General features: G+C 39.8%; 1 protein-coding gene across 1 annotated transcript in view; it reads right to left on the bottom strand.

The window, feature by feature from the left end:
- C9 (complement C9) overlaps positions 1–12,870 on the bottom strand; it is a 66,042-nt gene that overhangs the window by 19,025 nt on the left and 34,147 nt on the right. Inside the window, exon 6 of the mRNA XM_019983011.2 lies at positions 8,464–8,739. Within this exon, the coding sequence (XP_019838570.2) occupies positions 8,464–8,739 (276 nt within the window). The remainder of the gene's footprint in view (positions 1–8,463; positions 8,740–12,870) is intronic.

Raw genomic sequence — 12,870 nt, 5'->3', positions numbered from 1 at the left:
TTTACATACAAGGAAACTGGGATACAAAGGTATCAAATTATTTTCACCAAATCTGTGGCAAAGATTGATACTGAAAACCTGGGTCTCAGGCCTTTCTGTGTCTTCTCCTAAGTCCTCTGAATCTTTGATAACAGGGAAAGACAGACAATATTTGAAGAAGTAGTTTTCAAAGTCAATCTAAACACCTCAGCACTTAAATGTTTCCAGGGATGGTGGCTTACATTTCCCAAGGGAAACAGGGGCAGTGACAAAGAGCTATGCGATTCAATGCTATAGACTGTCCCAGGCAAAACTAAACCACAATTGAGATCCCATGATTTTGTGGCAGGTTCTTTTAAAATTTTCCTGCTGTAGTTGTGGTGGACACGTGTTCATTGCATAGGAGTTTAAAACATTTTATGATTTTTTTAAAGGTGAATCTTGGTATGTATGAACATCACAGCAAATTTTTTATGTTTTAGAAGCACAACTGTTTACACTGCGGGACTTAACTTCAACTGATGCTGGGTGACTCAGTATCTAACAAGAATCTTAAAGAAACTTATTCCATATTTATATGTTTTCCATTTGGTGAATTGCATAATCATTCTTAACAGAATCTCAAAGACGCACAAAACATATTTGAATTTCTTTTCATTTGCTAAAATTGAGAGGTGTATCTTGTCAGAAAGACATTATATTCTTTGGTTCAGCTTATTTTAGAGATAGATCTTAGATCATTCCCATCCAAATCCATCCTTGTTTCTTCCATCTTAAGGGAATAAAAGTAATTTCTTGGTTTTACTTGTCTGACCACTTGCCATCCATTTCTTTGCCCTCATTGTGTTTAGTCTCTTAGTCATGTCCGACTCGTAGTGACCCCATGGACTGTAGCCCACCAGGGTCCTCTGTCCATGAGGATTCTCCAGGCAAAAATTATGGAGTGGCTGCAATGCTCTCTTCCGGGGATCTTCTCAACCCAGATATTGAACCCAGGTCTCCCGCATTGTGGGTGGATTTTTTACCATCTGAGCCACCAGGGAAGCTCAAGAATACTGCAGTGGGTAGTATTCTACCTTCTCCAGGAAATCTCCCCAACCCAGTAATTGAACCTGCATTCAGACCTGAATGCGGGAGTCTCCTGCATTGCAGGTGGATTCCTTACCAGCTGAGCTACCAGGGAAGCCCAATTAGAAGCAAAATTCCTTTAAAGAGTTTTCTAGTCTGGTTGTTTCCAATTCTTCTCTTTCCATTTTCTCTTAAATCTAACCTAGTCGTGCTGCTGCCCTCTCAACTTCCAAGAAAACTTCTCTTTTATTCAAAACCTCTTCTGAAGGTGCCAGTGATCTTCACAATGCTAAAGCCAGTGGTCACGTCTATATATCCTCTTGCATATATTAGTACATTTGACAGTTCATCACTCTTTTCTTTTTTGTCATCTAGGATAGTGCTTCTCAAACCATACAATATAAACATCTAGAGAATCTTGTCAAAATGCAGTTCTGACTCAGTAGGTTTGTTGTAGGGTCTGAGATCCTAAACTTCCCAGTGAGACATTGCTTCTACTGGTCACAGAACACACTTTGAGTAATTAGGTTCTATGTCACCCTGGCTACATTCTTCCTTCCTTCACTCCTTGTTCCCCAGACCAGTTTCCATTGAAGTTTCGAGTTTAGTCTTTGATCTTCCCTTTTCTAACCACACTAATTTTTTAGTGGTCTCACCAACGCCTACAACTTGAAGCACCATCTATATATTTTGTTGTTCAGTTGCTTAATTGTGTCTCACTCTATGGGACCCATGGATTGTAGCACACCAGACTCCTCTGTCTTCCACCATCTCCCACAGTTAGCTCAAATTCATGAGCATTGAGTTGGGGATGCTATCTAACCATCTCATCCTCTGCCACCTACTTCTCCTATTGCACTCAGTCTTTCCCAGCATCAGGGAAATGAGTGGGTTCTTCGCATCAGGTGGCCAAAATATTGCAGCTTCAACTTTACTAACTGTCCTTCCAAGGTATGTTCAGGATTGATTTCTTTTAGGATTGACTGGTTTGATCTTCTTGCTGTCTCAAGAGTCATCTGCAGCACCACAATTCCAAAATATCAATTCTTTGGCTCTCAGCCTCCTCTATGGTTGAACTCTCACATCCATACATGACTACTGGAAAAATCATAGCTTTGACTATATGGATCTTTGTCAGCACAATGATGTTTCTATGCTGTCTAAGTTTGTCATAGTTTTCCTCCCAAGGAGCAAGCATCTTTTAATTTCATGGCTGCAGTCACCTTCTGCAGTGATTTTGGAGCCCAAGGAAAGATAATCTATCACTTCTCCTTCTTTTCCCCTTCTACTTGCCATGCAGTGATGGGACCAGATGCCATGATCTTAGCTTTTTCATGTCGAGTTTCAAGCCAGCTTTTTTACTCTGTTTTTCATCCCCATCAAGAAGCTCTTTATTTCCTCTTCACTTCCTATTCTTACAGTGGTATCGTCTGTGTATCTGAGGTTGTGGATATTTCTCCCAGCAATCTTAATTCCAGCTTGTGAGTCATCTAGCCTAGCATTTCACATGAGGTACTCTGCATATAAGTTAAATAAGCAGGGTGACAATATATAGCCTTTTTGTACTCCTTTCCCAATTTTGAACCAGTCAGTTGTTCCATGTAAAGTTCTAACTCTTGCTGCTTGACACATGTACAGGTTTCCCAGGAGATGGGTAGGGTGGTCTGCTACTTCTAACTATATAAGAATTTCCCACAGTTTGCTGTGATCTACACAGTCAAAGGCTTTTGCATAGTCAGTGAAGGAGAAACAGACATTTTTCTAGAACTCCCTTGCTTTCTCCATGATCCAATGGATGCTGGCAATTTGATCTCTGGTTCCTCTGCCTCTTTGAAACACAGCATGTTCATCTAGAATTTCTCAGTTCATGGACTGCTGAAGCCGAGCTTGAAGGGTTTTTAGTATAACCTTGCTAGCATGTGAAATGAGTGCAATTTTACAGTAGTTTGAACATTCTTTTGCATTGTCCTTCTTTGGGATTGGAATGAAAAATGACATTTTCCAGTACTGTGGCCACTGCTGAGTTTCCTGAATTCGCTGACATACTGAGTGCAGCACTTTAACAGCCACATCTTTTAGGACTTGAAATAGCTCAGCTGGAATTACGTCACCTCCACTAGCTTTTTTGTAGTAATGCTTCCTAAATCTTACTTGACTTCACAGTCCAAGATGACCAGCCTTGGGTGAGTGACAACACCATCATGGTTATCTGGGTTATTAAGGCCTTTTTTTGGATAGTTCTTTTCTGTATTCTTGCCACCTCTTCTTAATCTCTTCTGCTTCTGTTAAGTCCTTACCATTTCTGTCCTTTATTGTGTCCACCCTTGCATGAAATGTTCCCTTGATTTCTCCAATTTTCCTGAATAGATCTCTAGTTTTTCCCATTCTATTGTTTTCTTCTATTTCTTTGCATTGTTCATTTAAGGCCTTCTTATCTCACCTTACTATTCTCTGGAACTCTGCATTCAGTTGGATATATCTTTCCCCTTCTCCTTTGCCTTTATCTTCCCTTCCTTCCTCAGCATTGTAAAGCCTCCTCAGACAAACAGCTCACCTTCTTGCATTTATTTTCTTTGGAATGGTTTGGGTCACTGCCTCCTGTACAATGTTATGAGCCTCCATCCATAGTTCTTCAGGTACTCTATCAGATCTAATCCCTTGAATCTATGCATCACCTCCACTGTATAATCATAAGGGATTTGATTCAGGTCATACCTGAATGGCCTAGTGGTTTTCTCTACTTTCTTCTTTTTAAACCTGAATTTTGCAATAAGGAACTCATGATTTGAGTCACAATCAGCTCCAGGTCTTGTTTTTGCTGATTGCATAGAGCTTCTCTATCTTTGGTTGCAAAGAACTTAATCAATCTGATTCTGTTACTGACCATCTGGTGATGTCCATGTGTAGAGTCATCTCTTGAGTTGCTGGAAAAGGGTGTTTGCTATGACCAGTGTGTTCTCTTGACAAAACTCTGTTAGCCTTTGCCCTGCTTCATTTTGTACTCCAAGGCCAAACTTGCCTGTTATTCTGGATGTCTCTTGACTTCCTGCTTTTGCCTTCTAAACCCCAAGATGAAAAGGAGATCAAACCAAACAATCCTAAAGGAAATCAGTCCTGATTATTCATTGGACAGACTGATGCTGAAGCTGAAGCTCCAATACTTTGGCCAACTGATGCAAAGAACTGACTTATTAGAAAAGACCCTGAAGCGGGAAAGATTGAAGGCAGGAGGAGAAGGGGATGATAGAGGATGAGATGATTGGATGGCATCACTGACTCAGTGGACATGAATTTGAGCAAGTTCCAGGAGTTGGTGATGGACAGGGAAGCCTGTCGTGCTGCAGTCCATGGGGTTGCAAAGAGTTGGACATGACTGAGCAACTGAACTGATGATGAAAAGGACATCTGAAATTAAGTGTCAGTTCTAAGAAGGCATTGTAAGTCTTCACAGAACCAGTCATCTTCAGTTTCTTAGGCATTAATGGTTGGGGCACAGACTTGGATTACTGTGAGGCTGAATAGTTTGCCTTTGAAACAAACTGAGATTATTCTATTGTTTTTGAGATTGTACCCAGTTACTGCATTTCAGACTCTTTTGTTGACTATTTGGTCTGCTTCACTTCTACAAAGAGCTTCTTGTCCACAGTAGTATATATAATGGTCATCTGAATTAAACTTGCCCATTCCCATCCATTTTAGTTCACTGATTCCTAAGATGTCAAAGTTCAGTCTCGTCCTCTTCTGTTTGACCACGTCCAATTTACCTTGATTCATTGGACCTAACATTCCTCATCCTTATGCAATATTAAATCATATGACTTTAGGCACCATATATTTATTAACAGCTTGTGACTCAGCTGGTGAAGAATCTGCCTGCAATGTGGGAGACCTGGATTCAATCCCTGTGTTGGGAAGATCCCCTGGAGAAGGGAAAGGCTACCCACTCTAGTATTCTGGCCTGGAGAATTTCATGGACTGTATAGTCCATGGCGCAGAAGGCAATGGCACCCCACTCCAGTACTCTTGCCTGGAAAAGCGCATGGACGGAGGGGCCGGGTAGGCTGCAGTCCATGGGGTCGCTAGGAGTAGGACACCACTGAGCGACTTCACTTTATTTTTTCACTTTCATGCATTGGAGAAGGAAATGGCAACCCACTCCAGTGTTCTTGCCTGGAGAATCCCAGGGACAGGGGAGCCTGGTGGGCTGCCGTCTATGGGGTCAGGCGGAGTCGGACACGACTGAAGCGACTTAGCAGCGGCAGCAGCATAGTCCATGGGGTCTCAAAGAGTCAGACATGACTGAGCGACTTTCATATTTTCTCAAACTTAAAACTTAATTCCAGACCTCCTTCCCAAATGTCAGACTCATAACATCAACTTACTACTTTATGTCTCCAATGGAATGCCAAATAGACATCTCAAACATAATCTAAAACTTAACTACTGGTCTTCTCCAAACCTGCTCTACCTGAAGTTTTCTCCATCTCAGCTGATAGCAACTCCATTCTTCTGGTTGCTCAGAGCAAAAACAGAGTCATGTTTGACTCTACAACTGTCCTTTTCTGAAATGCCATCATCTCTCACCTAGATTCTTGCAATAGGTTTTAACAAATCTTTTTCCTTTTGCTACTAACTTTCATAATCTTGTCCCAACCATATCCAGAGTAGTCATTTAAAATATATTAAAGTATGTCAATCTTCTATTCAAAACATTCCAATGGTCCCTCATGTCACTCATTGAAAAAAATCAAACTCTTATCACAGGCTGTGAGGCCCTTTATTATCTGATTCAAGGTAACCTCACTAACTTTTTCTCCTTCTGGTTTATTTTTTTGGGCTCCAAAATCACTGCAGATGGTGACTGCAGCCATGAAATTAAAGACGCTTACTCCTTGGAAGTAAAGTTATGACCAACCTAGACAGCATATTCAAAAGCAGAGACATTACTTGGCCAACAAAGGTCCGTCTAGTCAAGGCTATGGTTTTTCCTGTGGTCATGTATGGATGTGAGAGTTGGACTGTGAAGAAGGCTGAGCGCCAAAGAATTGATGCTTTTGAACTGTGGTGTTGGAGAAGACTCTTGAGAGTCCCTTGGACTGCAAGGAGATCCAACCAGTCCATTCTAAAGGAGATCAGCCCTGGGATTTCTTTGGAAGGAATGATGCTGAAGCTGAAACTCCAGTACTTTGGCCACCTCATGTGAAGAGTTGACTCATTGGAAAAGACTCTGATGCTGTGAGGGATTGGGGGCAGGAGGAGAAGGGGATGACAGAGGATGAGATGGCTGGATGGCATTACTGACTCAATGGACATGAGTCTGAGTGAACTCCAGGAGTTGATGATGGACAGGGAGGCCTGGTGTGCTGCGATTCATGGGGTCGCAAAGAGTCAGACACGACTGAGCGACTGAACTGAACTGAACTGAACTGAATGTGCAAGTATGTTCCCATCTTAGGGACTTGTCTTTAATAGATCCTTCTGCCAGTTATATTTGACAATTTCCTGTCCTTCAAATCTTTATTCGGATCTTATCTTCTCAGTGAAGCCTATCCTAAACTTCTTATTAATTTTTTATTTTAATTTTTTGTTTTGAGTTGGGTTTTCATTGCAGTAAGTGTGCTTCTCTAGTTGTGGTGCACAGGATCAGTAGTCGTAGTGTGCAAACTTAGCTGCCAAGTGGCATGTGGATTTTATTTTCTTGACCAGGTATTGAACCCAAGTTCTTTGCATTAGAAGGCAGATGCTTAATCACTGAACTGCCAGTGGAGTCCCCTAAGTTTCTTTTTAAATACTGCCATCTGCCCAGGACTCCTGATTGCCTTATGCTACTCTACTCTCTCTTCATTTTATTCTATAGCACCTGTCATTTTTTAAATAGTCTATAGCTTCCCTTTTTTGCTGTTATGCTTATTTTTAATCTATCTTTCCTGCTAAACTTTCAGCTCCATGAGAATAAGAATCTTTGTTAGTTTGGTTCACAAATGTATTCTAAGCACCCAGAACAGTGCCTAGCCGCATAGTAAGTCCACAATTAAATAGTTGTTGAATGACTTCAAGGATTTTCCAACTGTACTCTTTGAGTGAGTGTGCATGTGAATAGAAGCAATGTACTGACCTATAAAAAACTGTTATATTGTTGCTGGGGACTGGGGGCAGATGGAGGGAAGGGATAGTTAGGGAGTTTGGGATGGACAGGTATACACTGCTATATTTAAAACGGATAATCAACAAGGACCTAGTGTATAGGACACGGAACTCTGTTCAGTGTTATGTGGCAGGGGAGTTTGGGGGAGAATGGATACATGTATATATATTTGGTTGAGTCCCTTGCTGTTCACTTGAAACTGTCACAACATTGTTAATAGGCTATGCTGCTGCTGCTGATGCTAAGTCGCTTCAGTCATGTCCAACTCTGTGCGACCCCATAGACGGCAGCCCACTAGGCTCCCCTGTCCCTGGGATTCTCCAGGCAAGAACACTGGAGTGGGTTGCCATTTCCTTCTCCAATGCCTGAAAGTGAAAAGTGAAAATTGAAAGTGAAGTCGCTCAGTCGTGTCCAACTCTTTGTGACCCCATGGACTGTAGCCTATCAGGCTCCTCCATCCATGGGATTTTCCAGGCAAGAGTGCTGGAGTGGATTGCCATTTCCTTCTCCAGAGGATCTTCCTGACCCAGGAATTGAACCCGGGTCTCCCGCATTGCAGGCAGATGCTTTACCGTCTGAGCCACCAGGGAAGCCGTCCAAAGATGAAACAAACCACTAAATCTGGATTAAATATTAAAAAACAAACACATTTTCAAAGTCTCAAATTAAATGTATGATTACAAAGTAAGCAGACAATTTCATATGCAATGCATATAATTTCATGGCATTGTTACTTTAGAAATACACTTTACAGTAAGTAGTCATCATTCTAAGATGTTGCAATGAATTACCAAAAAACTCCTGAGCATGAGTTAATTCTGATGAGAATATAGATTAAATAGTCTGCTACCACAATCTCAGTCAAAAAGAAAGTTCTGAATTCTTCTCTCTTTTTTTGGCTGCACCACAGCCATGTGGGATCTTGGCTACCCCTAACTAGGAAACCTAACCCGTGCCCATTATAGCAGAAAGACAAAGTCTTAACCACTGTATCGCCAGGGGAGTCCCCAAAAGTGTGCTCTGAATTCTTAATATGCTTGTTCTGTTTGTAACCACAAACACTCACATTACAACTGAATTGAAGGGATTTTTCTCCAGTTAACTTTCTTCCTCTGGACCCTCTAGCTACCTACGCATTTGAAGATTTGTTGAGTATTATTTTTCTTTATCTTATGAGCACTATCTTTTCTAAACAATTAAACTTAAAAAAGCATGCTTGGTTAGTTTTCAAAATATTCCATTATATTTTCTATACTAAAGTTTGATCTTACCTGCTTAGCAGAATATGACGACAACAGTCTGTAAATATCATCTTTGGAATATGTAAATCGAAACTTAGCCTCAGCAGCCAACTTGGAAGGACTTGAGGTGCTTCCTTTGTCAGAATGTTCTAAATCTACACATTTATTCTTTTCAATTGCTTCAACAGGTGTATATTTTACAGATAAACCTGCATTAAAATTTAATTTCTTCTCTTCGATAATAGTTCTGAGTATCTGAATGCTTTCTTCATGATTTTCAGTTCTGAAATTCTTGTCAGCTTTGGTCTAAGAGAAAATATACAAAAAAACCCACCCACAATAAATAGGAAAAGACAAAAATCAGGCAATTTATTTGAAAGAGAGTAGAGCAAAGAAGTTAAGAGTGAAGGCACAAAAGTGAGACTGCCAGTATTTAAATACAGATTCGATAATCTTGAGAACATTACACAATAACCTCTCTGTGCCCAGTCTGATTCCTAGTCTATAAAATAGGGATACTCACCACACCTGGCCCAAAGGTTGTTATGAGAAATCAATGAAATAAAGCATACGAAGGGCTTAGAACATAGCAAGCTTTCAAAAGTTAACATATCAATAATTAAAAAGCAAGTTGCATAACAGATCAGATGTACAATATATTCCCATTTGTGTTAAAAAAAGAAAGAAAAGAAATGATAAAGCTAACGCTTTAGAAGCCTTATATACCAGGCACTGTTTTGAGCATTTTACACGTTAATTAATTTAAGTAGAAGTTTCAAGACTTGAGCCCTGTTCTGCCTCTTAACCTTTTCACTCCACTGCCTAATAGGAAAAAAAAAAACACCCCAAAACAAACTTCTATGTGCATAGAAAATTACTGGAAAAATAGACAACCCACAGATTGTTCACCCTTGAGAAGGGGAACTGTGAATAGATAGATCTCTGGAGTAGTGGCAGGCTTGCTTTTTTTCTTGCATTATCTTTTATGTTGTTTGGACATTTTGATTTTTTTAACTGCGCTCATTTTTGCACGAAAAAGACTGAACTAAACAACCTAGTTGTTTAGTTAAAACAGCCTTGTTGTTTAGTTAAAACTAGTTTAGCTAAAACAACCTAGATGTTTAGTTAGCTGTTTAATTAAAACTTTCAATTAAAACACATAAACTTATTTACAAAACAGACTCACAGACATAGAAAACAAACTTATGGCTACCAAAGAGGAAAGGATGGGAGAGGGATAAATTAGGAGCTTGGGTTTAACAGATAACACACTACTATATGTAAAATAGGTAATCAACAAGATTTTACTGTATAGCACAAGAAACTATATTTAATATCTTGTAATCTATAATAGAAAAGAATTTTAAAAAGAATATATATATATATATCTGAATCAGCTTTCTGTTCACCAGAAATTAACATAACACTGTAATTTGACTATACTTCAATAAAACAGAACTTTCTTTGCCAACTTGGTTACTGTCAGGCAGCAGTGGGAGAGCTGTTAATCTCGACAATTAAACTCTCTTTCCAGAGGTCCCCTGAAGCAGGCCGCAACTCTTGTCTGGAAAAAGACACTCATCTCTTTAGTCATTGACACAGAGGGGACTTAGTAGCATACATTGAGTGACTTTTATGCACGGTGAATGGTGAGGTCTGATCGTGTATGTCTCCCCTTAAATTCATATGTTAAAATCCTAATGCCCAATGGGATGGTGTTATTAATAGAAGGTGGGGCCTGTGGAAGGAGCCTTCATGAAAAGATTAGTGCTTTTATAAAAGTGACTCCACAGAACTCCCTAGTCCCTGGAAACCATGTCAGGATACAGCAAGAAGTCTGTAACCCAGAAGAGGGCCCTCACCTGACCCTGCTAGCACTTTGATCTCAGATGCCCAGCCTCCAGGACTGTGAGCAGTAAATTTCTGTTGTTTCAAAGCTACCTGGTCCCTGGTATTTCATTATAGCAATCCAAGAAGACTAAGACAAGAAACTCAAAGTTATCATCTAATGGGAAAGATTGAAATGTATATAATTTTCTTTAAAGGAAAGTGCTCAATGCAAAGGGGAAGAGTAACCTAACCATGTCACTTCCCTGCTTAAAATCTTTGTCTTCCCTGCCTTTGAGATAAAGTCTTGTTCCAAGTTAGTTTCTCCCTGTCTATACTCCAGCCCGCTGATCTCCTTTCCATTTCCACCGCCTATGTTTCCTCCCATCACAGGGCTCTTTTATGTTGTGTTTACTTTCTGGAAACTTCTGTACTTCCCCTGCCTCCTCCACCTTCCCATTACACAAACATTACACACACTCATACACAAATATGTACTATGTATCCCTTGGTCTGGTGAATCCCCACTACTATTTCAAGTCTGAGCTTAAACATCACTTCTTTAGGGAGATGTTTCCTCATCCCACTGACTAACAAATCTGTTTCCTATAAGCTCTCATGGTTCTTCTTACAAAATGAAAAACTCTTCCCTTTTATAATTGCTTATTTAATAGACCTTCAGATGGTAAACTCCTAGAATTCAGGGACCATACCCATCTTACCCACATGCGACTATAGTTTCACCATTTAGTAAATTGCCTGGTGAATAGTGGATGACAAGAAAAAATTTATTAAATTTAATATGCAGTTCCAATATAGCTAACATAACATATGTATTGAGTGCTTACTCTGTGTCAGTAGTTGCTAAAAGTATTTTACATAAATGTTTAATTTCCTATCTTTTAATTTCTCAAATTATCCCCATTTTACAGATAAGAAGATAAAGGTTAAAAAAAATGCGTCCAAGATCACACAGCTAGGGAGTGGCCCAGTCAGCAATGAAACCCAGGAAGTCTGATTTCAGGGCAGAATTGTTCATTTTTATTTTATACTGCCAAAGAGGGCTTGACAAATTCTCTGTGGTAAATGAAGAAAAGATTCATGGAAAAGATTTTCTTGAACATTTGGCCTTGAAATATTAATGCATATATATATTATGCGATAATATTATATGTTATATTAAACTGAATCACTTTACTGTACACCAGAAACTAACCCAGCATGGTTAATCAACTATACTTCAATTAACAAAAAGAGAAATGAATAAATTTCTATTGCCTTGAAATCTAAGGCTGGTAGAAGCAATTGAAGACAATTCCACTCAGTTTTCCATGCTGAGAAGTGCCAAAGCTGAACAAAATGGCACCAGAAAACTCTCTCTCCCTAACTCTTCTAGAAGGTAAGGTCTTCCTAGTTCATTGTCTTCTAACTGGTTGTAGGATTAGAGTGGCATAATTTGTAGGCTCTTGTGCTTACATCTGAATTGGCTAGAAAGGGACTAGCCCTGCGATAAGGATCAACTTAGCAGTGTGAAGGACTGCTTGCTGGTATAAAGGAATATTAGTCAGGGTGTCAATTAGAATGCTGTTGAATGGTCCTGTTTCACTATGCTAGGATGGTAGTAGTGAGTAAAGCCTGAAATAGTGAGGGTTGGGTCACCCCCCAGAAAGCCTAGAGACAAGAGCTAGATTGAAAAGCCCCAAATCCATCCATTCAAAAATAAGTCTGAGCCCAATGATAGGCATTCAGAGATGGACCAATAAGTGGGATCATTCTGAAGAGGACAAAAGCCTTTGAATAGAGGTCAAGAGGCAAGATTACAGAAAGTAGGAAGACACAAAAATGGAAGTAAGTTTCTTTATGAGAATCAAATAAACAGATGTTGGAGAAGCTGAAATCAGAGAGGAGGCAAGTGTGGCTGTGTCTTCCAGAAGGTCTTTGTAGGGGTTAGAGAAATCTATCCTGTTTAAAAACTTATCAACTGATGCTTCCTGAATAGAAATAAACATTACTTCTGGCTCTGGGAATGGAAGAGATAGAACACCTCAGAAAATACTCCATAGTTCAAACTGAGGAGGTTTGGAGAGAGAGTGGAAATAAAAACTAAAGAGAAAAGATTATTAAAAGTTTCACTAAAAGTTTGTATGTACAAATAAAGAATAAAACCATACATTACTTACTATTATTATTAAGGGGATCTCTCACTAATTGACAAAAGGAACCTGGAAAGAGCAGATTGCCTGAAACCTCATGAGTCATCCTCAACTAAGGTACCTAGCCAAACCACATCCCCTTTTAACTGTTAAATTTCAGGATAATTTGAAAGGTAACAGTAGATAATGAATATAGCTCTCTATTATCTTCAAAAGATCATCTTCTCTGCCTTCAGTTCAGTTCAGTTGCTCAGTCATGTCTGACTCTTTGGGACCCCATGAATCGCAGCACGCCACGCCTCCCTGTCCATCACCAACTCTCGGAGTTCACTCAAACCCATGTCCATCGAGTCAGTGATGCCATCCAACCATCTCATCCTCTGTCATCCCCTTCTCCTCCTGCCCTCAATCTTTCCCTGCATCAGGATCTTTTCAAATGAGTTAGCTCTTTGCATCA

Source organism: Bos indicus, chromosome 20, assembly GCF_029378745.1.
Source record: "Bos indicus isolate NIAB-ARS_2022 breed Sahiwal x Tharparkar chromosome 20, NIAB-ARS_B.indTharparkar_mat_pri_1.0, whole genome shotgun sequence".
Classification (NCBI taxonomy): Eukaryota; Metazoa; Chordata; class Mammalia; order Artiodactyla; family Bovidae; genus Bos; species Bos indicus.
The sequence above is the reverse complement of the archived record's forward strand: the minus strand, read 5'-3'. Positions and strand labels throughout refer to the sequence as shown.